We start from the raw sequence: 25,865 nt of genomic DNA on the forward strand, positions 1-25,865 counted from the left end.
CGGAGGTTGAAGTGGAGACACTTGTGGGTGAGATGAAGGCCCGAAAGGTAGTTTTGTTCGGCGGTCACGGGATTGGGATCGCCAACAACAAAAAGCAGAGTGAGTGGCAATGTTGCTGCAGCAGTGAACTCTGTCAGTAGCACGGGACGCACAGTCCCAGAATTAAAGAAGACATAGAGTTACATATTTTTATGTAGCCTACCAATAAATCGTTATGGTCCCTAAATACCCTCTCCCTCCGAATCCTGCCATTTGCATGGTCCGCCAGAAGTGCCATAAGGGTGCAGCATTACTACGGCGCTCACCTCTGTATATAGGGTTACGGTAATAAGACTGACCGAGAACACCTTGGATAATCAGTTTGTAATCACCCACGTAAAATGTTCTTGAACATAACCCCCTTTTTAATGCCTGATTTGTCATGAAAAGCATCAAGAGTAACGGACAACGATTGTGATGAGGAGTGTGGCTTGGTTTTCCACACTTGGGATTTAATTGACATTTGACTATGTGTTCACAGTGTCCCATAAAAATATTATGTTATTGACACATGTTGGACAGATGCTTTATTCCATGCAGTCGCGCCGTCAGTGGACAATATGGAGTGACGGGATTAAATATAGAGATTTTTTTTAATTTCTATTCTAAGGAGATGTTTCTGTAGTTATAATTGAGAAATATCGCAGTTGACTTAAATTATTCTGATTAGGATTTAACGCATGATACGGGATGAAATTAAATTTATGAATGGCGATGATAAAACATAATCGTTCTTCACTTCTCACTCTACAATTCTTCGGTCTGACTTCAGTTCACCACCACACCATCTGTGTCCCCAATTCTCATTTTCCTCCAAACCATGCGTACGCATGGGTCAGAGTTTCATTAGGGCTGTGCACATTTTCCCGTCAAGTTGGTTTTTTATAGATCACAACCTTGGCGTGGAAAGTCACGTACGCCAATTTCAGCCCCGTTTTGTGCGTACGCAACGGTTATAAATGAGACCCCGTCTGTTTCAACTAGGATGCTACTGTGGTCTGAACTGGGTTAAGAGTGACAATTTACGCCACGGTCACCCTCTACTGGTCAGAACGGGTTATAGCACAACAACCATTTATTACCATGAGGAAAAGGCACTGAGATGAATGTGATATTGATCAAAAACAAAATTATTTAGTTGAACAATTAGAGAACAAAATATCGTAATGTAATTCTACTGTCTTGCTGCTGTGGCACCAAATTACCGTCTAGGATCAATAAAGTATCTTATTTTATATATATATCTTAACCTAATCATCGAAAACTAAATACAAATTAAACAACACAAAATGTGAACAAGACTTTAATTAGGACTTTATTATGATAAATGTTTGAATCTAGCCATCAATAGAGGTGATCAATGAGGCCTAATAATCAATCAATGCTCATGGAGATTCATGTATCAAAAAAACTGAGCAGAAAAATGACAAAATAACAATAAACAATTTGTGTATATTTTATGCATAGATTTTTTATATTTATAAAAGTGTGCATGTGTGTGTACGTGTACATGTAGGTGTGTGTGTGTGTGTGTGTGTGTGTGTGTGTGTGTGTGTGTGTGTGTGTGTGTGTGTGTGTGTGTGTGTGTGTGTGTGTGTGTGTGTGTGTGTGTGTGTGTGTTTGTGGCTACAACTGACACAGAGACCCTAAGGAACCCCGAGTCCAGAATATGAACCCAGGGAGGAGGTCCTCCTGGGTGAAGGTGGACTGGAAGGTGTGGATGTGTGTCAGTGTGTCTGAGGACCCTCCTTCACCTGGGGACACTCTGTAGAAGGACAGAGTGCCAGCAGGCCGGTCCAGATACACTCCTACTATGTTAGACCATAGGGGGGGAAGATCTAAGTCTTTCCCTTTATCATTGTGCCACGCAGTGTAACCTTGATCATTACAACTAAGAACCCAGGACTTGTTGTTCCCTCCAAGCAAGCTGTCAAGACCCTCTCCTCTCCTTGGGATTCCTCTGTATGTCACTCCTATAGAAACATCTCCTTCCCACTCTACCTCCCAGTAACAGCGGCCAGTCATTCCCTCTCTACCCAACACCTGGTAATAGGAATCAAATCTCTCTGCATGATTTGAATATGACTGCTTCTCTTCAACCTGCGTCACCTTTCTGTTGTTCTCAGACAGAGAGAGTTGTCTGTGGGCTGTGTATGGGTTCAGTGTGAGTTCAAAGGCATCTGAGGGGAGAACGAGACATGATTAAGGTCTGAAAATATACATTTAAATTGATCACCCAATAAATAATCATTTAATAATAATTAAATGAAGGTAGCATCTACACTACTAATAATAGTAATACTTTTAATAGTAAGGATAATGTTAAATGAGAACTATTAACCTTATTTTCTAAATCATGAAGGTACTGCTTCATACGCACAATTTATGTGTTTGAGGCCGTCATGTGTTCATTTTAACACAAATATATATAGCTAATTCTGCTGAAGGGGTCGAATTGTTGGACTTAAAGAGCAACTTGCGGCTTGGCCTCTCTGGTAAATAACTCTGGGAAAAGATAATCGAGTTTACACCGTTTATCTTCTTTATTTCGCCCTTTCAAAACTTGAATTTCACTCCTATTGGCTGATATGAACACAAGGCACAAGAGAGTCATATTATTAACAACCGTTATTATTAACAACTACAAAAACTTTCAAACATGGTTGTTATTATTGTTATTACTATTAGGACTATTCTTATTATATGAAAACTCTATCTCTGTGATACTTACACTTCTTTAGAGCTGGTTTTATCCTCCTCTCTCCACCGTGCTCCACACTGGGGAGACAAAGAGGGAGCAGCATGTTTCTTTAAACAGGGAAACATTATTCGTATGTTAACAGAGAGAGAGAGAGAGCAGCATGTTGTCTTTGAACAGGGAAACATTATTCACATGTTAACACTCGTACGTTTACATCGACTATGCTCCTCATTTGGACAACTCCAATTGTCCAATTGTATACATGGCGGTAAGAAAATCGATTCATTGGCCAAAGCATTACATGCCCCGGTACGATAGCTGGCGCTGTACCCATTTCAACTAGTGGTAGTAGAGCTACCGGCAACAACAAACTAAGGCGGCTGAGGCATTCGATAAACTATGTTTTTAGTAGAGAGCTGTCAGTTCACTTCGGGTCCATGTAATTTCTCCGACGCTCCATTGTTCCGACCTCTCGTCGTATGCCGACTCCTCCAGCGGCGGGAGGAGTCCAGCCGGAGGAGTCCGCATACGGAGTGTCTGAGAAATTACATGGACCTGAAGTGAACTGACAGCTGTCCCACATACGGCAACAATCTGTTTCTTTCATATGTCGCGCTACAACCTGGACTTCAGAGAGTCAAAGCCAAAGTTCCTTTCCCCCAATGCCTTCTCCACCATGGCTGAGATAACCCCCACTACGAGTCTTTAATTGTTGTGGAAGTACAAGAGAGTTGGAGACTCAAAATATCAGAGAATATCCCAGTCAGTTCGGTCGCGACGTAATGAAGGAATTAAGATTGCATACACGTCAGAAAAAAAAACGTTTATTTTGACAGATGTTACTACTTTACAACCTCGTTGATGACCAACATTCAGGAAAACATGTACTTTTATTTCAGCCTTGGGTGAAATCAAAGCGTAGTGTGTACTGAATGCATGTTGATGATGATACTCGTTTTATAGGGGGCAACTACATTGGCACGACACTGTTTCCTCCATCTTCTGTGCCACCTTTTTAAATAAACCGCAGTTTCTCGTTTTCCAACGGTGACAACCGTAAACATAAAGAATTGTTTATGTGTCTTTATATGTCTATGGCGAGTCGACAGCAACACGAGTACCGTCTCCTTCTATTTCTGGCTCACAGGCCACGGCCGCAAGATGTTACACGTTACAATCTTACAAACGTCATTAGTGCAGTGCACGCGCGTTCATGTTAAGAGGAGTTTCGGAAAAGGCTGCATGTTTACTTTAAAAACTGAAATATTACCTATTCTAACTTTCAACACAATAATCAAAGCTTCTTCTAAATGCTAGCACATTATCTATAACGGTAACATGGCCCACTAATCCTTGTAGGAGACATTGTCCCTGAGTGTTGAGCTGTCCTCTCCATACCTGAGAGTATCCAGGCTCCAGTGTGGATTCTCCAGCAGAGCAGAGAGCAGCCTAGCTCCTGAGTCCCCTGGATGATTGTAGCTCAGGTCCAGCCTCCTCAGATGGGAGGGGTTGGAGCTCAGAGCTGAGGCCAGAGAAGCACAGCCTTCCTGTGTGACCAGGCAGCCAGACAACCTACACACACACACACACACACACGCACACACATACACACACACACACACACACACACACACACACACACACACACACACACACACACACACACACACACACACACACACACACACACACACACACACACACACACACACACACACGTTAAACCAACTTAACTTAACCAAGTTAAGTTGAACCAGTGTGTAAAACCAGGATGGGTTTTGTCAACGGGGAAAAAGCCCAATTCAAACGTATTGGACATGAGTCCAACTTTTTTACCGTCCCTGCTCAGCACCATTCGCAAACATTTTATGAATAATAGAAAATTTTAAATGCATGCTGTGTAATAAACACACCTTATACTAAGGGGGCAAACTACAGAGGAACAGATAGTCCAGACGATGTGGAGACGTGTAATGAAACCAGGGAACATACTGACGCATGGCGTAGCTCAGGCGTCAGTATTGGAGGGATGCTAAGAGGGCTTAGCATCCCTCCAATACTGATGCCAATACTGTGTTGATTGACTCCTGCAATCAACACATTGATTGCAGGAGTTTGAGCACAGATACATTTGAGGGGAAGGCTACCTGAGAATCAGATGATCTTGAAACTCATTATTTATCCCAACAGCTGACAGCTGTGCCTTCTTACAAATTACTACTTCTACCTATTTGTGGTTTTCAATTTTACAATATTATAAACCCAAAAATATTTACTCAACAAACAACAGACACTGTTTATAGCGTTGTGGGTAATGTTTGGAATTCATGGAATCCTCCACCATGGACGTGGTTACACAGGGTCCACCATCATTCACACCCTACTGATACCATCATTAACACATTGAATAATGTAATTATTATGTAAACAACAAAGAAATTTGTCACATTATTCCAATGGAATATTAATGGATATTAATAATTTTTAGTTTCATTAATGCAAATATGGTTTAGCTTAATTTAAGCTTAATTTAAACCACGAACCTTGTGGTATAGCTGTTTGAGTGAAAGATTGAGTGAAACTGACCTGAGAGTTTCCAGTGTACATTGTGGAGTCCCCAGTCCAGCAGAGAGCCGCTTCACTCCTGAATCCTGCACATCATTGTTACTCAGGTCCAGCTCTCTCAGACTAGAGGAGGTGGAGCTGAGAACTGAGGCCAGAGCCTCACAGCATCTCTCTGACAGATGACAGCCATTCAGCCTTCACACAAATAAACAGACAGGAACATGTAACCCTGCAGAACTGATTTCACTTTAAAATATAGTTGGTTGAATAGATGTCAGTTTGGAAATGTTGTATTCATACATTACATATTCTTAAAATGTCTCTTACAAACACATAACGTTAATTACTACGATTATCAGAATTATTATCTATACATTATACAAAAATGTAACCATTATTTTAATAATTTTATTTCATTGTTATTATGTTATTCTTCTTCCTCATATTTGTGATGCATTGACAAGATGTTTTGCAAGATGTTTTATTGTATATCATTATTACATTTATATTGCATTATTATGTATATTGTGTTGTGTGTTATAATGAATGTTATTAGTGAAACTACAGAGATGCTTCGGATTTTATTATCATGTTTACATCCTAGTGTAATGTATATTGTGTTGTGTATTGTAATTGGTGGAATTACAGAGATGTTTTGGAGGCTTTGACCACTGGCAGCAGCCTCAGAAGACCCTCCTCTGAAGCAGAGTATTTCTTCAGGTCAAACACGTCCAGCTCCTCTTCTGATGAGAGTAAGATGAAGACCACAGCTGACCACTGAGCAGGGGAGAGAGATTCTGTGGAGATGCTTCCTGATGTCAGGTACTGTTGGATCTCCTCCACTAGAGAACGGTCGTTCAGCTCATTCAGACAGTAGAACAGATTGATGCTTCGTTCTGGAGAGAGATCTCCACTTATCCTCTTCTTGATGTAAGACACTGTATTCTTATTGGTCTGTGAGCTACTTCCTGTCTGTCCGAGCAGGCCTCGTAGGATAATTTGATTGGTCTCCAGAGAGAAGCCCAGGAGGAAGCGGAGGAACAAGTCCAGGTGTCCATTCTCACTCTTTAAGGCCTTGTCCACAGCACTCTGGTAGAAGAGATCAAATTTATTTCTAAAAAAATAAGACGACCAGGTTGTTTTTTCTTTTGAGAGCTGATTAACTTGAGTCTCGGTGAAAGTCAGGAAGACATGAAGGGCAGCAAGAAACTCCTGGATGCTCTGATGGACAAAACAGAACACACTGTCCTGATACAGCCCACACTCCTCTTTAAAGATCTGGGTGAACACTCCTGTGTAATCTGAGGCTGCTGTGATATCGATGTCACACTCTGCCAGGTCTGCCTCATAAAAGATCAGGTTGCCTTTCTCCAGCTGGTTAAAAGCCAGTTTTCCGAGAGAAACAATGATCTCCCTGCTCTCTGAACTCCATTGTGGATCTGTTTCAGCTCTCCCATGATACTTCCGGTCCCCCTGGATGGACTGAACCCTCAGGAAGTGGCTGTACATCTGAGTCATGGTCTTTGGCACCTCTTCTTCACCCTGGGTTCTTTTGAAGAAGTCTTCCAGAACCGTAGCGGTGATCCAACAGAAGAGTGGGATGTGACACATGATGTGTAGGCTTCGTGATGTCTTGACGTGGGAGAAGATTTTGCTGGCCAACTTCTCGTCTTTGAATCTCTTCCTGAAGTACTCCTCCTTCTGTGGGTCGGTGAACCCTCTCACCTCAGTCACCATGCCAACACACTCAGCAGGGATCTGATTGGCTGCCGCAGGGCGTGTGGTTATCCAGATGCGAGCGGAGGGAAGAAGGTAGCCCTTGATGAGGTTTGTCAGCAGCACGTCCACCGAGGTGGACTTTGTGACATCATTCCAGATCGGGTTGTTCTTGAAGTCCAGAGGAAGTCGACACTCATCCAGACCATCCAAGATGAAGACAACTTGGAACTGGTCGTAGCTGCAGATTCTTGTTATTTTGCTCTCAATAAAGAATTGATGAAGAAGTTCCACCAAGCTAAACTTTTTATCTTTCAGTAAATTCAGCTCTCTGAAAGTAATGGGAAATGTGAAGTGTATGTCTTGGTTGGTTTTGCCTTCAGCCCAGTCCAGAGTGAACTTGTGTGTTAAGATGGTTTTCCCAATGCCGGCCACTCCAGTTGTCATTATTGTCCTGAATTGTTTTCCAGATATGGGTTTAAAGATGTCTTGACATTTGATTGGTGTTTCCTCCCTGGCTGGTTTCCTGGAAGTGGTTTCAATCTGTCTAACCTCATGTTCCTTGTTGACCTCTCCACTGCCTCCCTCATTGATGTAGAGCCCTGTGTAGATCTCATTCAGAGGTCTTGACTCTCCTGCTTTAGCGATTCCCTCGAACCCAAACTTGGTCTTCGCCTTCAGATGAGACTTGATTTTATCTTGGCATTCATCAGCAATAATTTCTAAATGAAAAAACAACAGGAGAATGTATGTTTATAAATAGTACAGCTCTTTAAAATTAAATAAAATTAATAATAGTCTCTCACTGCTCTGTTTTAAAATAAGACAGAGCAGTAAGATTAGCAGTTTCTAATCTTATTTCAAATTAAGAGTACCTTACTGCTCTGTTTCATAATAAGCGTATCTACTCAATATTTTTTCAACATTAGAGTTTCTTACTGCTCTGCAGTGAGTCGGCCAGCTCCTCCTGCTTCAACTGCTTCATGCAGAGCAGTGTGATGTCTACCACTCCCTCTCTGGCACGCCTCCTCTGCTCCTCTTCCTCACCATCCACCTCCTCCTCCCTCTGGCTCTCTGAGCATTGTGGGTCATCTGGGAAGAGAACCCTCCAGAGCTTCTCCACCTCCTTGTCTAGAAAAGCGTGTGCGTTCTCCTTGATCCTCTGGAAAAGAACGAATAATGATAAGAACTTTACTCGGAGCTAACTGAGGACATCAGAACCGTCTGTCCTGGATTCACGTCCTGCTGGTCTGAAGAGGGAAGCCTGGAGACTGTAAGCTCCAGGATAGATGTTGTTCACATGTCATTCATAACTGAACTCGGTCTTGTACATTTACACACCTTCAACTCTGTGAGCTGCTGCTGTACAGACGGACCACTGGGAACCTTTGACCTCCCCCGTTGTCTGAAGAAGACACACACAAACACACAAAGAGCCTGAACATCACGCCTGCTCAGACTATTGGATTGAAGTCAGGAGAGACGACCCAGCTGGGTCTAGGGGAGTCTGCCCTCTCCTGCTGGACGCTTCTAGAACCTTTTTCTGTAATAATTTATTTATTAACTGCTTTTCCACGGATAGTAATCAGAGGACATTTAGGGATTTTCAATTTTAATCGATGTTATCTCTCTAAGGAACATATGCCTCATATGTACGACCTCACATAGGACATAAAACAAAAACTTAAACAATACAAAATGTAATCACGCAAAATCAGAAATTAATGAAAATGAAGAAATAAAGAAAGAGTAGCTGATGGCCAGAGAAATGTATTAAATAATGGTATACAATAAGAGCACTATAGCGCATACATTTTTGAGCTAAATGCTGGATATAATGGATTCATGAGCGAGAAACGTCATTCTCACTGGGTGTTCATCTGTAAATAGGTTCTGCTCTCCCCTCCATGGAGCGGTCTAGTAGAGGAAGGTTCTCAGGCGGCCAGCTGGCCTAAGGAAGTGTTCCATGTAGAGGCTGGGCTACAGACCCAGCCCTCCACTCCCTGACTTTAGTTTACACCCAGGATCCAGGATGGTATCCTCCATTGAATAGGCCTATCCTTGGAATGCTTGGAATTTGATTCATTTAACCAGAACCCTGTCTGTGACCATCCCCTGACTTTAGTTGACAGCCCCAAATGACCACCTGAGAACCTGAATAATTGAATAGCAATGTCTTGTATTTGGATGGAGGAAGTTTAGGGTTCAACCAGAACCCTTGCATGTGAATGGAGGTATTTAAGGGTTTAACATATCGCTCCCTTTAAAACCTGCTACATTGTGATCCTTACAGAAAGCTACAGCCAGCGATCTTAACAAGAAGGGCTGATAACGGATCTCCTTGTTTAAGACCTTCTTCAAGTCAAAGGAGAAGATGTCATACAGTTTGTGAGCCACTGGGTTAATCAATGTTGGGCTGAATCCAACCTTTTTTAAAGCTGTTTCTAAACTAAGCATTTCTCTGCTAGATAAACAACAATGAACATCTGTGATTCAGGGCTCTAGGATGTTGGGCTGATGTATTTAATAATCTGACAGATCCTCACCTTGTCTCAGTAGGCTGATTTCCATCTCCAAACCTGACAGGTAGTGTCATAGAGCAGTCGCTCCTCATGGAGACACCGCTGGGTTCAGGGGGGTCTGCTCTCTCCTGCTGGACTCTTCTAGGTAATTTTAGATTTAAATGTTTCATTGCTTTTTAAGTTATAACATTGTAGAGATACAATAAAAGTAGTTTGGGGCATAAAGTAGTCATATTTTAAAGTTAAACGCTGGATATGATGGATTCATGAGCAGGAAACATCCTTCTCACTGTGTGTTCATCTGTAAATAGGTTCCACTCTCCCCTCCATGGAGCGGTCTAGAAGAGGAAGGTTCTCAGGCGGCCAGCTGGCCTAAGGAAGTGTTCCATGTAGAGGCTGGGCTGCAGAACCAGGCCTCCACCCCCTGACTTTAGTTTACATCCCAACATGACCACCTGAGAACCTGAATATTTGAATATTAATTTCTAGGATTTTGATGCTTTGTGTCCAGGTCCACAAGTGTTGGTTTAAATAGTGGAACACTGTGGCCTCAGCTGGCCTACTGAGTGAGCAGAACGTCTGCATTAAAACAGGTTTCAGTTGAAGGGATTTCCAAAGTGGAAGGAAGGGCAGATGAAATGTTTGTTAAGTAGGTGAAAGATTTTAATGTTTGTCCTTCATATGAATTCCATTGCTTTATTATACCTTTTCATTCAATGCATTCTGAATGACTGGTAGTTTTAACCCCTACCTGTGAATAGAGGTAGTTTAGGGTTTAACCAGAACCCTGCATGTGAATGGAGGTATTTAAGGGTTTAACCTTATCGCTCCCTTAAAAACCTGCTACATTGTGATCCTTACAGAAAGCTATAGCCAGCGATCTTAACAAGAAGGGCTGATAACGGATCTCCTTGTTTAAAACCTTCTTCAAGTCAAAGGAGAAGATGTCATACAGTTTGTGATCTACTGGGTCAATAAATGTCGGCCTGAATCAAAGGTTTTTTAAGTTTCAGTAAATGAAGCATTTCTCTGCTAGATAAAAACAACGACCATCTGTGATTCAGGGCTCTAGGATGTCGGGCTGATGTATTTAATAATCTGACAGATCCTCACCTTGTCTCAGTAGGCTGATTTCCATCTCCAAACCTGACAGGTAGTGTCATAGAGTGGTCGCTCCTCATGGAGACACCGCTGGGTTCAGGGGGGTCTGCTCTCTCCTGCTGGACTCTTCTAGATAATTTTAGATTCAAATGTTTTATTGTTTTTCAAGTCATTACATTGTAGAGATACAATAAAAGTAGTTTAGGGCATAAAGTAGTCGTATTTTAAAGCTAAATGCTGGATATAATGGATTCATGAGTTGTAATCATCCTTCTAGCTGTGTGTTCATCTGTAAATAGGTTCCACTCTCCCCTCCATGGAGCGGTCTAGAAGAGGAAGGCTCTCAGGCGGCCAGCTGGCCTAAGGAAGTGTTCCATGTAGAGGCTGGGCTGCAGACCCAGCCCTCCAACCCCTGACTTTGGTTTACATCCCAACATGACCACCTGAGAACCGGAATATTTGAATAGTAATGTCTAGTATTTGGATTTCTGTGTCCAGGTCCATATGTGTTGGTTTAAATAGTGGAACACTGTGGCCTCAGCTGGCCTACTGAGTGAGCACAACGTCTGCGTTAGAACAGGCGTCAGTTGGAGGGATTTCCAAAGTGGAAGGAAGGGCACACGAAATGTTTGCTAAGTAAAGTGAAAGATTTTAATGTTTGTCCTTCAAATGAGTTCCTTAGCTTTTTAATACCTTTTTATTCTATGCTTTCTTAATGACTGGTCGTTTTCCCAGACCCTTGCCTGTGAACGGAGGTAGTTTATGGTTTAACCAGAACCCTGCCTGTTAACGGAGGTATTTTAGGGTTTACACGTATCGCTCACTTTAAAACCTGCTACATTGTGATCCTTACAGAAAGCTACAGCCAGCGATCTTAACAAGAAGGGCTGATAACGGATCTCCTTGTTTAAGACCTTCTTCAAGTCAAAGGAGAAGATGTCATACAGTTTGTGATCTACTGGGTCAATAAATGTCGGCCTGAATCAAACGTTTTTTAAGTTTCAATAAATGAAGCATTTCTCTGCTAGATAAAAAAACAACGACCATCTGTGATTCAGGGCTCTAGGATGTTGGGCTGATGTATTTAATAATCTGACAGATCCTCACCTTGTCTCAGTAGGCTGATTTCCGTCTCCAAACCTGACAGGTAGTGTCATAGAGCAGTCGCTCCTCATGGAGACACCGCTGGGTCCAGGGGGGTCTGCTCTCTCCTGCTGGACTCTTCTAGATAATTTTTGATTCAAATGTTTTAGTGTTTTTCAAGTCATTACATTGTAGAGATACATTAAAAGTAGTTTAGGGCTTAAAGTAGTCGTATTTTAAAGTTAAACGCTGGATATAATGGATTCATGAGTTGTAAACATCCTTCTCACTGTGTGTTCATCTGTAAATAGGTTCCACTCTCCCCTCCATGGAGCGGTCTAGAAGAGGATGGTTCTCAGGCGGCCAGCTGGCCTAAGGAAGTGTTCCATGTAGAGGCTGGGCTGCAGACCCAGCCCTCCACCCCCTGACTAGTAGTTTTCTTCCCAACATGACCACCTGAGAACCTGAATATTTGAATAGTAATGCCTAGTATTGGGATTTCTGTGTCCAGGTCCATATGTGTTGGTTTAAATAGTGGAACACTGTGGCCTCAGCTGGCCTACTGAGTGAGCAGAACGCCTGCGTTAAAACAGGTCTCAGTTGAAGGGATTTCCAAAGTGGAATGAAGGGCACACGAAATGTTTGCTAAGTAAAGTGAAAGATTTTAAGGTTTGTCCTTCAAATGAGTTCCTTAGCTTTGTGATACTTTTTTATTCTATGCTTTCTTAATGACTGGTCGTTTTCCCAAACCCCTGCATGTGAATGGAGGTAGTTTAGGGTTCAACCAGAACCCTGGCTGTGAATGGAGATATTTAAGGGTTTAACATATCGCTCCCTTTAAAACCTGCTACATTGTGATCCTTACACAAAGCTACAGCCAGCGACCTTAACAAGAAAGGCTGATAACGGATCTGCTTGTTTAAGTCCTCATCATGTCAGAGGAGAAGATATCATACAGTTTGTGAGCCACTGGGTTAATCAATGTTGGGCTGAATCCAACCTTTTTTAAAGCTGTGTATAAACTAAGCATTTCTCTTCTAGATAAACAACAACAGCCATCTGTGATTCAGGGCTCTAGGATGTTGGGCTGATGTATTCAATAATCTGACAGATCCTCACCTTGTCTCAGTAGGCTGATTTCCATCTCCAAACCTGACAGGTAGTGTCATAGACCAGCCGCTCCTCATGGAGACACCGCTGGGTTCAGGGGGGTCTGCTCTCTCCTGCTGGACTCTTCTAGGTAATTTTAGATTTAAATGTTTCATTGCTTTTTAAGTTATAACATTGTAGAGATACAATAAAAGTAGTTTGGGGCATAAAGTAGTCATATTTTAAAGTTAAACGCTGGATATGATGGATTCATGAGCAGGAAACATCCTTCTCACTGTGTGTTCATCTGTAAATAGGTTCCACTCTCCCCTCCATGGAGCAGTCTAGTAGAGGAAGGTTCTCAGGCGGCCAGCTGGCCTAAGGAAGTGTTCCATGTAGAGGCTGGGCTGCAGAACCAGGCCTCCACCCCCTGACTTTAGTTTACATCCCAACATGACCACCTGAGAACCTGAATATTTGAATATTAATTTCTAGGATTTTGATGCTTTGTGTCCAGGTCCACAAGTGTTGGTTTAAATAGTGGAACACTGTGGCCTCAGCTGGCCTACTGAGTGAGCAGAACGTCTGCATTAAAACTGGTCTCAGTTGAAGAGATTTCCAAAGTGGAAGGAAGGGCAGATGAAATGTTTGTTAAGTAGGTGAAAGATTTTAATGTTTGTCCTTCATATGAATTCCTTTGCTTTATTATACCTTTTCATTCAATGCATTCTGAATGACTGGTAGTTTTTCTTAACCCCTACCTGTGAATGGAGGTAGTTTAGGGTTTAACCAGAACCCTGCATGTGAATGGAGGTATTTAAGGGTTTAACCTTATTGCTCCCTTAAAAACCTGCTACATTGTGATCCTTACAGAAAGCTACAGCCAGCGATCTTAACAAGAAGGGCTGATAACGGATCTCCTTGTTTAAGACCTTCTTCAAGTCAAAGGAGAAGATGTCATACAGTTTGTGATCTACTGGGTCAATAAATGTCGGCCTGAATCAAAGGTTTTTTAAGTTTCAGTAAATTAAGCATTTCTCTGCTAGATAAAAAACAACGACCATCTGTGATTCAGGGCTCTAGGATGTCGGGCTGATGTATTTAATAATCTGACAGATCCTCACCTTGTCTCAGTAGGCTGATTTCCATCTCCAAACCTGACAGGTAGTGTCATAGAGCAGTCGCTCCTCATGGAGACACAGCTGGGTTCAGGGGGGTCTGCTCTCTCCTGCTGGACTCTTCTAGATAATTTTTGATTCAAATGTTTTGTTGTTTTTCAAGTCATTACATTGTACAGATACATTAAAAGTAGTTTAGGGCATAAAGTAGTCGTATTTTAAAGTTAAACGCTGGATATGATGGATTCATGAGCAGGAAACATCCTTCTCACTGTGTGTTCATCTGTAAATAGGTTCCACTCTCCCCTCCATGGAGCGGTCTAGAAGAGGAAGGCTCTCAGGCGGCCAGCTGGCCTAAGGAAGTGTTCCATGTAGAGGCTGGGCTGCAGACCCAGCCCTCCACCCCCTGACTTTAGTTTACATCCCAACATGACCTCCTGAGAACCTGAATATTTGAATAGGAATGTCTAGTATTTGGATTTCTGTGTCCAGGTCCATATGTGTTGGTTTAAATAGTGGAACACTGTGGCCTCAGCTGGCCTACTGAGTGAGCAGAACGTCTGCGTTAAAACAGGTCTCAGTTGAAGGGATTTCCAAAGTGGAATGAAGGGCACACGAAATGTTTGCTAAGTAAATTGAAAGATTTTAAGGTTTGTCCTTCAAATGAGTTCCTTAGCTTTATAATACCTATTTATTCGATGCTTTCTTAATGACTGGTCGTTTTCCCAAACCCCTGCATGTGAATGGAGGTAGTTTAGGGTTCAACCAGAACCCTGCATGTGAATGGAGGTAGTTTAGGGTTTAACCAGAACCCTGCATGTGAATGGAGGTAGTTTAGGGTTTAACCAGAACCCTGCATGTGAACGGAGGTATTTAAGGGTTTAACATATCACTCCCTTTAAAACCTGCTACATTGTGATCCTTACAGAAAGCTACAGCCAGCGATCTTAACAAGAAAGGCTCATAACGGATCTCCTTGTTTAAGTCCTTATCATGTCAGAGGAGAAGATATCATACAGTTTGTGAGCCACTGGGTTAATCAATGTTGGGCTGAATCCAACCTTTTTTAAAGCTGTTTCTAAACTAAGCATTTCTCTGCTAGATAAACAACAACGACCATCTGTGATTCAGGGCTCTAGGATGTCTGGCTGATGTATTCAATAATCTGACAGGTCCCTACCTTGTCTCAGTAGACGGGTTTCCGTCTCCAAACCTGACAGGTAGTGTCATAGACCAGTCGCTCCTCATGGAGACACCGCTGGGTTCAGGGGGGTCTGCTCTCTCCTGCTGGACTCTTCTAGATAATTTTAGATTTAAATGTTTCATTGCTTTTTAAGTTATAACATTGTAGAGATACAATAAAAGTAGTTTGGGGCATAAAGTAGTCATATTTTAAAGTTAAACGCTGGATATGATGGATTCATGAGCAGGAAACATCCTTCTCGCTGTGTGTTCATCTGTAAATAGGTTCTGCTCTCCCCTCCATGGAGCGGTCTAGAAGAGGAAGGTTCTCAGGCGGCCAGCTGGCCTAAGGAAGTGTTCCATGTAGAGGCTGGGCTGCAGACCCAGCCCTCCACCCCCTGACTTTAGTTTACATCCCAACATGACCTCTGGTTCACCAACCTGCTACTGTTTGTGTTTGAAACCTTTCCTTAAGGGGGTTTTGGTTTACTTTCACTAGATCTGAACGGTGAGGAGGGTACGTTAAGCCAAGATATTGGAAGGCATTTTTAGGCCGGGTAGAATTGCCCTGTTTGAAAGAGATTTTGGGCAGAAGGATGACAATGGAAGTGCTTAAGATTTTAACCAGTCTACTTTGCATCCTGAAAATAAGGACAGTTGATTCATTGATATTTACACAGACGAGAGTGTATTGGTTGGTTCTGAGGGCAGCCCAAGAATATCATCTGCATATTCACTTATGTCTCATATTGACCTCTTTAATACCTGGTATATTGTGATCTTACAGATAGCGACAGCCTAGAAAGGCTGATAACAGACCTCCTTGTCTGCTAGACCTGCTTCATGTGAAAGGAGAAGAGATCGCACTGTTTGTGAGCCACTGGATGGCTATACCAAAGTTTTATTTCGTAAGAAAGGTGGTACTGAATCCAAAATGTAAAAAAGTTGTATATACGTAAATGAGGCCCCTCTCTTCAAGAAAATAACAACCACCATCTGTGATTCAGGACTCTTGGATGTTTGGCTGCTGTGTTTGATTATATGACAGATCTTTACCGTTTCTTGATCGAAGTATTTCCATCTTTAAACCCAGCAGGTTGTTCCACAGTGCTGTCACTCTTCATGGGGGCACAGATGGGTCCAGGGGAGTCTGCTCTCTCCTGCTGCTCTGGGCTTCAACACAACAAACACACAGCTTTTACTCAGAGTAATGATGGTGTCATGATGTATCACTGTTCAGCTCTGAGATGGTCAACAGTCACAGATAGTTGAAGATCTTTTCAGATTATTGGATGTGAAGCCTGGAGAGACAAAACTTTATCAACTGAGATTTAATGAAAGATACATATTTAGTTAATGTCTAATTTGAATATTATGAGTTCTTGTTTTTTCTATTCTATATAATTATTATTAAAGGTCACATATTATGCCACCAGGTGTGAGTGTGATTAGCCTTTACTAGCTGTTTGGAAAATATGCCGCTTCTGACATCACAAGTGGGCGTGTCCACCTAGACATACGCTGGATAAGGCTTCAGTAGAGTCATGACTTCAAAAGTAGTGATATCATGTGCAGGAAAAAGAGCTGGAAGCCTACGTATTAACACAGTGTCTTTACCCTTATTTCGATTTGATGACTCTGTTTGTGTTGTTCCCTTATGACAACAAATTCAAGAGACATATCATTTTTGGAGTCAAGCTCATTGCCTCTATTGGCTTATCATGTCTTTTGAAAGAAATTTGAAAGATTCTACATTGAAGGTCCACAACTATTTTGTTTCTCCTGACTTGTTATGTCTGATCAGTAAAGTCTGATTACAACCAATTGGTTGGTTGTTCAACGTCTGTTTGAAACTCCTACCTCTCCTCTCTGGAGGGGCGTCGTTCTTTTAGTTCAGGAGGTTGACCAATAGAGCGGTCAATATTCAAGGAGACACAGCTGGGTCCAGGGGCGTCTGCTGCCTCCTGCTGGACTCTTCAATATAAACATCAACCATCTGTGATTCAGGACTCTAGGACTCTATGTTGGTCTGATATATTTTATAATCTGACAGATGCTTACCTTCGCTTAGTATTCTGATTTACATCTTCATATCCAACAGGTTGTATCATAGAGCTGTCACTCTTCATGGGGACACAGCTGGGTCCAGGGTCTGCTGTCTGCTGCTGGACTCTTCGGGATCTTTTTTTTCTGAGATTCAAATGTTTTATTGCTTTTTGACAGACATAAATAATCTCAGGACATGAGTATGATTGACATCTTCAACCAAAATGATCTCACAGAGACACACATTCCTCATGCACACACCCAATAAACAATAGTCAATACATAAAACATAAAAGATATTACGACATTTGATATTGCAACAACAAAGGAAATTAAAAGACAGAAATTAGTTATTCAGTATGTTAGTATATTAGTTATTACATTATTTTGATACAATATAAGTGATATTTAGCATATAGTCGTCATATTTAAAGCTGATCGCTGGATGTAATGCAGGACAGGTCTGCATTGGTCTGGGGTGTCTGGGTCCCTTAACTCAGAAGTTATTGAGCAAAAAGCTATTTTTCATTTGAAATTAATATCCGAATATCTGTCGAATAGCCAACAACAAACCACGGTATAGTAAAGCGCTTTGAGTGGCCACTGGTTATAAAAGCACTGTATTCATGCAGTCCATTTACCATTTACCATCTGATGGCACCTCAAACAATCAAGAGGTCTAACAACCTGCTCAATCTAGCTTGGAGCGGTCCAGTACACAAGATTTCGGGTTTTAAACAGACTTGTCTTCCCATTGTTATTGTTATTCCCATTACTGAAAATTCTTAGCCACTCAGAATAATGATGGTGTCATTATGTGTCACGGCTGAGCTCTGAGATGGACAACAGTCACAGACAGTGAGAGAGCCTCTTTTTACCTCATAGCTTTTCTCTTGTGGCCATGTTTCCGAGACATAGTGGTTTTAGAGGTAGGACCCGCTCCTCTCTCCTCTGATTGATAGTAGACTGGAGACCTGGATACAAACACAACAACAACTGATTGTTTCTTTGGTCATTCAGCATTCGGTTATTCCCTGCTTTTATAGAACCTGCTTATTGCCGGTCATTGCCGTTCATTGCTGTTCTCAGTCTCAACAAGGGGAAAGACTTGGAGATGCTGCCCAGTGTTTACTACAAACCACTGATAACTTTATCACTCACACAGAATGTCTCAGGGCTTCAAGTGCGTCTGCAGGGAAACCAGAAGACAGATACGCTCACTATGAGGAAATCATCCTCTGAGGTTTTCTGTCCTGTTGAACCAGTATGACTGACGACCTTAAACTGGACTTCCTCGTGACGATTAGATCAGAACCAGCTCGCCAGATCTGGCCCTCTTCTTCTTATAATGACAATAATGAGATTAATTTTACAATTAAAACGATCATAATAATAATAATAATAACATAAAATATATAATAGTAACTCAATAATAATAATAATAATTTTAGCACATATCATAATAACAATACAATTGAAACAAAATACATTGTATTATAATAATTATACAAGTTGTATTAGTATTAATGATCTTAAACATAATAATATTCAATTCCTTATCCGATCAATAGTTTGAATAAAGATGAATACAATTTTCATCCAAGTAAATGTCAACATACAAACCAATTAATTAACAATGTGAGAAGTGTCAAGTTGACCAAAGTTTAGAAAGCAGTAACATTACATTACATTATGTTTTCAGAAATATAACTCAACCTATGAATTATGATATAAGCAGAGCGTGTTGACTACAGTACCTTGTCTTCTCCCTGCTGTGATGAAGAGTTCAGCACCAAACCATCCAACACAACAACAAGGAAAGGATGATGTTGTGAACCAGTTGGTCCAGTTCCCCTCCCAGTTCAAACTCTTCTCTGATTAACCTCTTATAGGCTGCTGTTCCATAACTTCACTCAGTGATGAAGAATAACCACTTAATTAAAATATGAACAATGGACGGAGCTGTGATGTTTAGAAGCTCAGACAAATACAAAGAGACACTTGTTGGTTCAAACAGCAGGTAGAGACACTCAGTCACTGATGCATCGCCACACCTGTCCTCCTCAGTTCCAGGATTTCATTAGCACTTACCCATACATTAAAATTAGTTAATGCATTTATAACAATTATTATACATATGGTTCACATGTGTATTAAGTTCATAGGGACACTATAAACAAAAATGAACACCATCATGAAATGATTATTATTCATTAATTGCTTGCTTGCTTATGACTGCATTAACTAATGTAAATTAATGGTTCATTAATGCACCCTTATTGTAAAGTGTTTGCATGATTTCCACGAAGAGAGAAATGTAATTAATGTATAGAATAGAAACACACAAACTAGAGAAGGCCTCTCCTGTGTTTCAGGTGATCAGTACAATCTCACAAAAATGTAATCTTCACCACACGTTTTCTTCCTCATACCACACGTATTCTTCCTCATACCAATGGAGGTGCGGCCGCACCTCCATTCATAACTTCACTCTGTTGAAGCTCAAACACAGCGAGACGTTAGCTGACCTTCACTTTAATGTGTTTTCATTGGAAAAGCATTTTAAACACAGAAGGTTGAAACAGTACAGGTTTATACCGATTTATATCTCACATTCTTCACTGTTTCTGAGAGTTCAATATAAAGAGTAAGAGATCATAGAAGGTCTGCTCTGGTAGGGGTGAAGTTCTACTGATTATTAACTGAATGTATTAAATAATGTAATAAAGATTCCATAAGGGTGGCAATTCCATGTTGTCCACTCTAATGCATATGCGCTCGTCTGTATCTTAAGGGTGGAGTCGGCTTCTCTCTGATAAAGATGTGTCTCTTGGTGTTCATGCAGTCGGTCGTTGGGGCGGTACCAGCAGCAGCTACCTCCTGTTGAGGCCTTCTCCTGACTGGCAGCCAAACTCATTTGCATAACACATATCTTCTCTCGTTAGGAACGGTTTTGTTGGCATCAAGATGTGCCAAAAACACGCCCTCTTGTGATGTCACAGTCTCCTCACTCCTACAAGACGTTTTGTAGATGTTTAGAGACGGGGACGTCACAAGAGGGCGTGTCATTGAAGGATGTACATCCTCTAGATGGCTACAAAAATTAACACAATTAACGTAAAGCTATTTCATGTAGATTTACTCCAAGGGACGGATGACCTGAAAACCAGTAACGTTACGACAGATCCTTCTTAAGTCGAGGAGAAAGGGACCGTTTAAAGAGTGAGCGTCTCTCCTTCTCAAGCGATGGTTGAGGTAGGGTGACCAGACTTCCCATTGTTACCGGAGACAGTCACAATTTTTGCGTGTCAAGGGTCCCGCCAAAAGCCTGTTGGGACGCTCAAATGTCCCGGTTTACACCAACCACTATGAAATGTCCCCTTTTTTCCACGATAACATAGCCAAACGTGGTCATTAACTAAAAAACACATAGATGCATTAAAGCATCCAGCATATGATTTCAACAATGTGTGAGGGCATACGCAACAGGGATGGTCGCACAGTGGAATGCTGATGGAAACCAGCGGACAAGCGCTGGGTGGAGATGTTCGCCCTTTTCAGAAGCAGGGAGATTCCGTACAAAACATATGTCTAATTTGGCAGTTTGGTGTGTCTGCCTGGCACTAATGCTCCCGCTGATCTTTTCATAATGAACAATACTTGGGCAGACGAGAGGAACCGAATTGACTGTTCCCACCTTAAAGGCGTTGCTTGTTACATGGGCCAATTATGATGACATCTGTCCGCAATTCCACAGCAGCAGGCTATCAGCAAACAAATCAATTTTTGAGCAAATTCACTATTCAACAAATATGCGGAGGCTAATTTGAGCGTTTGTCTCTGTGCTCTATGAGGTAGACGTCTCACACACACACACATACACACACACACACACACACACACACACACACACACATACACAAACACACACACACACACACACACACACACACACACACACACACACTACTATGCTTTGTTCAAATTTTCTGAAGTTTCAGGGCTAATTCATCGATCTCACTTTACAGAGTAAGCATTTATATTCCTCCCCTTAGCTCATACATCTCTATGCTTCTGTTGATTCAGTAACTTGAAAGACCTTAAAGTGGTATCTCAAAGATTTCCGTTTTGTTCTCTTTAGGGACACCTTTGGTGATAGGCGGTAATTGTTCCTATAGATCCCAACGGTGTCGCCACTCCCAGTTCGTAACATTCATAATACTGCAATGTATTAGGTAGTTCCCCCCTTTGACGCCTGGCGTCACTATTTCTTTAACGTGTCCGTTCTGTTTCTCCATCCTGTTCCACCAAGAGATCAGGATGGAGGAAAGAGGGCTACCTGGTATAACACCTCTCCATGAATGAAGGAACTTATCTATATTTATATTCTTGTTGATTGATTTATCAGGAATATAATGATATTGATATCTCCCTTATTATCAAAGTCAGAAGCTTTTCTGTGTAGCAGTGTGATATTGTCGCGCTAGATTGTAAGCAGAGACTCTTAGGCCGTGTTTTCGACCGCGGGTGCGCTTCGGCCCGGCCCGCCTTGGCCCAGTAGTGAAGGTGCGGTTTGGCCCAGCTCAGTCACGGCTTGCGTTTCCACCGCCGACAGTACCCTTATGGTAGGGCGGGGTTTAAGCCGGATGTTGATCGCCGCGGCAGCTTCATAAACATCGTGACCTCGTGGCAGCCCAACACAATGTGACCTGCTAATAAATCCAAGTAAAGATAAGAACGTGACACAATAAACAAAGAGGGACTATGTAGGACGTCCGTGGGACTGTGTTTGTTTGTTATTATTCCCCTGTCGCACGGAAGTGACGATTCTGTCGACCAATCAACGGACAGCATGTGTAGCTCGAACTTCTAAGCACCGGACGTATCAGTACCCCAACGGAGGAGTACTGCGAGATGAGTACGGCTCATCACGGGTCAGTCCAGACCCCACCCACCTTTGGCGTGGGAAACGTGAACCGTGCCACACCTTTGAACACCGAACGGACCCGCACCCGCCGGTGGACCACGCCATTAGTTTGAGCTACACTATAGGGGGCAGGGGTCACCAACACATTGCCCGTCCATGCGGGCACCAGGGCGCCCGCAAGGATCATATGAGGCGCCCGCAGGCCTGTTCTAAAAATAGCACAACTCATACAACTCTTTCCCATCTTTTTTAAGTCATTGTTGATAATTATTGTGAACAATCATTAACATGATCAGTGTCTTCACATAGATGAGTATCATTAATCAATATTATTACACGGGTCTTTTTAACGTTCCGTTCACTTGCATGGGCACTTCACAACTTCCGGCGGTCAATTCTTTTTTGATAATTCATCGGCAACGGATGAATAATGACCGCTGTCAAGGTAAACAAAAGGACTTTTTGCCTTTGGTATCACTCCGCACGTAGTCCGGTAACTTGTCAATGTAATAAGCAGGATATGTATCAACCCAAGCGCTGTCGGTTGCTAAGCGACGCCGTCAACGTCTTGGGCGGACTATTTCTCTGCTGATCAACACTATGAATGCTGGTAACAAATACATTGTAAATAAATTGTTTCGTTTTGGGAAGTAGCCGTGTAATAAGCGGGATAATGTATAGAACTTTGCCGGTCATTATCGTAAAATAAGCCCCTTCATGGCGAAGCAAGACACCCCCGCTGCGCGTCGGTGTCCTGTTCGCCCTGTCTGGGCTTATTTTCTCGATAATGACCGGCGTTCTATACATTATCCCTTACATAATGATATATAACTAAAGGCAAACTGAGCAAATTTGTTATTTCAGAAGAGTGTATCAAACTGGGTGCCCTTCGTATGACTCGGTACCCATTAAGTAGCACTCATGTTCAAAAAGGTTGATGACCCCTCCTATAAGGTATGCAGAGGTCTCTTATTTTGAAAGATCAGAGTGGTCAAAGTAAGGGAAGTGCGGTAATGCGCTAGTTTGCGTTCTCTGTGTCTGGACGTTGAAAGAGAAGGTATGCATCCCTGTGCTCTGTTAATTTTTTGGTAAATTATGTAAATAGTATTTCTCACTTATCGACGGTGATGATGATAATTGTAACTAGCTCATGCTTTGTGCTACAATTGTCATGCATTTAGTTGTTCATGTCTGTGTTTCAAACTAATTTGAATTTGTCGCACCTGTTGTGCAGTCGTTTCTATAAAGTGTGAGGGTGCTCCGTTTACAAGATTTCAACTTCCGTCATGTATTGAGAACAGTATTGTCGATGATTAACAGACGCAGTATAGCATCTTGAGGAGAGACGTGTGTAGTCATCACTGTTCTACGGTTACTCTAACACAGGTATGTTGGATAGATGGTAGATGGTACTGTTTAGATAGTTTTTCATCTAATTTAGTTTATTTTAAGGAGAATTGCAAGCTATTTTGTACGCCATTTTGAGTGTTTTTTCTACACATTTATTTTCTTGAAAAAAGAGTCCATGTAATGTGAATATGTTGGTGTCACACTCTTTGTGCGAGTGTACACAAAATGTCTTTCTGTTCTCTCTGTTTTTGGACTTTGAATGAGAGGCGCAGTAGAGCATATTGATGAGAGACGTGTGTAGTCATCACTGTTCTACTGTTACTGTAATACAGATGCAGGCTGGTGATAATAAATATACCTTCATCTACCCGGTCATCGTAGTGTCTTGACTAAAAATACACAACGCAGAGAGAACCCCGCTACATTTGAATCTAAACTTCAGTTCTGTGTCTGGATGTTAGGGTCCGTAGTATATTGTCTTGGGTTTGAACGAGGGAATCAGTTCTGGTAGTTTAGCTTCTAGCCACCTTGCTATAACAACTGTTTATAGTTTTTAGTCTCCAGGAAGGACAGATATGGGCCTATAGGGGTGTGTCCAGGTGTATCTTTACCAGTATCCAGTGGGTGTTGTCTTGGTTTTATATCCCTTCTCCGTTCCATTTAGGAACAAGTTTGGTTTCATTTCGCTTGTTTCGTATATTTTAATTAATAAAAAAATAAAAAAACATTTGCCGCACTAGGTGATCGCCTAGGTCGCCTATGCCGAGCGCCGGCCCTGAGAAGGAGGCAGGCGTTACTAAATGTCTCCTTCTTGGATTAATACTCACACTGCACTTTGTTTAGTAACAGAGACACCTGTAAAGTTACTCTCCATGCAGAGGATTTCTAAACTGACCACTAAAGAAGGACCAGGAGACGATAGAATACTTATATTTCTGTATCTATCCATCTATCCCATTTCAAAAGTGTTCACAATTCAGAATTCAGAATTTTGTGAGGAAATTAGAAACACTACCGTCTAGTGGCCATACTTGGTTATGGCACCAACTTTATTTCTGTTTAAAAACTACAACCAGAAAGGACACATGTCGAGTTCAATCATGACAATAATCACATACCATACAAACATTATTCATTAATAACAATTAGTTAGTAAGTTTGTTTTTGTACGTGTTGAAGATGCCTCAACACATTTAATAATAACATCTATCCCGATCCATGACCCCAGTACATATAATACACTCTCTATACCGATCCAGGACCCTGTTTGTTTCAGTCGTGTAGGACTGTGTGTAGGACTATTTAAATCATACAAATCAACATCAACATAATATATAGTGACATAACTGTGTTTGTACAAGAATAATCAAAAATGTTTGATACAGAAATACAACAGAATTTACTAATAGAGCGATCGATAAAGATACAAATGTAATAATAACTGATAACTGAATGACAACTTGAGCATCGCTGAAAACTCTTTTCTTTTTCTTTTTTTTTAAAAAAAGATTGCATTCTCCTGATCTGAAAAATGAACATTGAAACTCAATATATTGAAGTCAATAAATTCCTTATTGTATGGAGTTACAAAATAAAAAAGAATGTGTGTGTGTGTGTGTGTGTGTGTGTGTGTGTGTGTGTGTGTGTGTGTGTGTGTGTGTGTGTGTGTGTGTGTGTGTGTGTGTGTGTGTGTGTGTGTCTACAACTGACACAGAGATACTGAGGAATTAGATTTCCAAAACCCAATCCCAGGGAGGAGTTCCTCCTGGGTGAAGGTGGACTGGAAGGTGTGGATGTGTGTCAGTGTGTCTGAGGACCCTCCTCCACCTGGGGACAATCTGTAGAAGGACAGAGTGCCAGCAGGCCGGTCAAGATACACTCCTACTCTGTTAGAGCCAGGGGGGGGGAGACGTATGTCTGTTTTGTTATCGTCGTACCAGGCAGTGTAACAACCTTCATTACACTCAAGACTCCAGGACTTGTTGTTCCCTCCAAGCATGCTGTCAGTACCCCCTCCTTCCCTTGTTATTCCACTATATGTCATTCCTATATGAACCCACCCTTCCCACTCTACCTCCCAGTAACAGCGGCCAGTCAGACCCTCTCTACACAACACCTGTCCCCAGGTGTCAAATCTCTCTGGGTGATCAGGATACGACTCCTCCACTGTAACCCGCGTCACCTTTCTGTTGTCCTCAGACAGAGAGAGTTGTCTGTGGGCTGTGTTTGGGTCCAGTGTGAATTCACAGGAATCTGAGGGGAGAACAAGGCACCATCAGGGGGCTGACACCAGGGACGCAGAAGGGGGAGGGGGGAAATCGAGAACCTGGGAATCAAGAACCGATTCTTGTTCAGAACCGATGCCGAGTCAACCGATTCCTTGGAATCATTAGCAAGCCTGCTTAACGATTCCGCTTATCGGTTCC

The 25,865-nt window shown here is 41.9% G+C and overlaps 3 protein-coding genes across 4 annotated transcripts in view; all 3 read right to left on the reverse strand.

The window, feature by feature from the left end:
• LOC115559454 (neoverrucotoxin subunit beta) overlaps positions 1-18,983 on the reverse strand; it is a 544,561-nt gene extending 525,578 nt beyond the window's left edge. For both annotated transcript variants that reach the window (XM_030378215.1, XM_030378217.1), the window contains exon 1: positions 18,920-18,983. The gene's annotated coding sequence lies outside the window, so the exon portion shown is untranslated. The remainder of the gene's footprint in view (positions 1-18,919) is intronic.
• LOC115559437 (NLR family CARD domain-containing protein 3-like) overlaps positions 1,562-25,865 on the reverse strand; it is a 33,280-nt gene continuing 8,976 nt past the window's right edge. The window contains exons 6-8 of the mRNA XM_030378186.1: positions 4,139-4,312; positions 2,771-2,817; positions 1,562-2,219 (exon numbers count right to left, since the gene is read on the reverse strand). Of these exons, the coding sequence (XP_030234046.1) occupies positions 1,666-2,219; positions 2,771-2,817; positions 4,139-4,312 (775 nt within the window). The 3' untranslated portion in view covers positions 1,562-1,665. The remainder of the gene's footprint in view (positions 2,220-2,770; positions 2,818-4,138; positions 4,313-25,865) is intronic.
• LOC115559443 (NLR family CARD domain-containing protein 3-like) lies at positions 5,825-8,112 on the reverse strand. Its single transcript, XM_030378197.1, has 2 exons — positions 7,961-8,112; positions 5,825-7,743 (listed from the first exon to the last, which is right to left on the reverse strand). The coding sequence occupies exons 1-2, from the start codon at positions 8,004-8,006 to the stop codon at positions 5,948-5,950; spliced, it is 1,842 nt and encodes a 613-aa protein (XP_030234057.1). The 5' UTR covers positions 8,007-8,112; the 3' UTR covers positions 5,825-5,947.

This window comes from Gadus morhua, chromosome 15 (assembly GCF_902167405.1).
Source record: "Gadus morhua chromosome 15, gadMor3.0, whole genome shotgun sequence".
In the NCBI taxonomy this organism is placed as follows: domain Eukaryota; kingdom Metazoa; phylum Chordata; class Actinopteri; order Gadiformes; family Gadidae; genus Gadus; species Gadus morhua.

What these genes read in the sequence shown, in the direction of transcription:
- LOC115559443 (XM_030378197.1), bottom strand. Translation starts at nt 8,006, where the DNA reads ATGAAGCAGTTGAAGCAGGAGGAGCTGGCCGACTCACTGCAGAGCA. An exon ending in GGCCGACTCACTGCAGAGCA is followed by an intron (nt 7,744 to 7,960) that starts GTAAGAAACTCT and finishes TTTTTCATTTAG; the next exon opens with AAATTATTGCTGATGAATGC.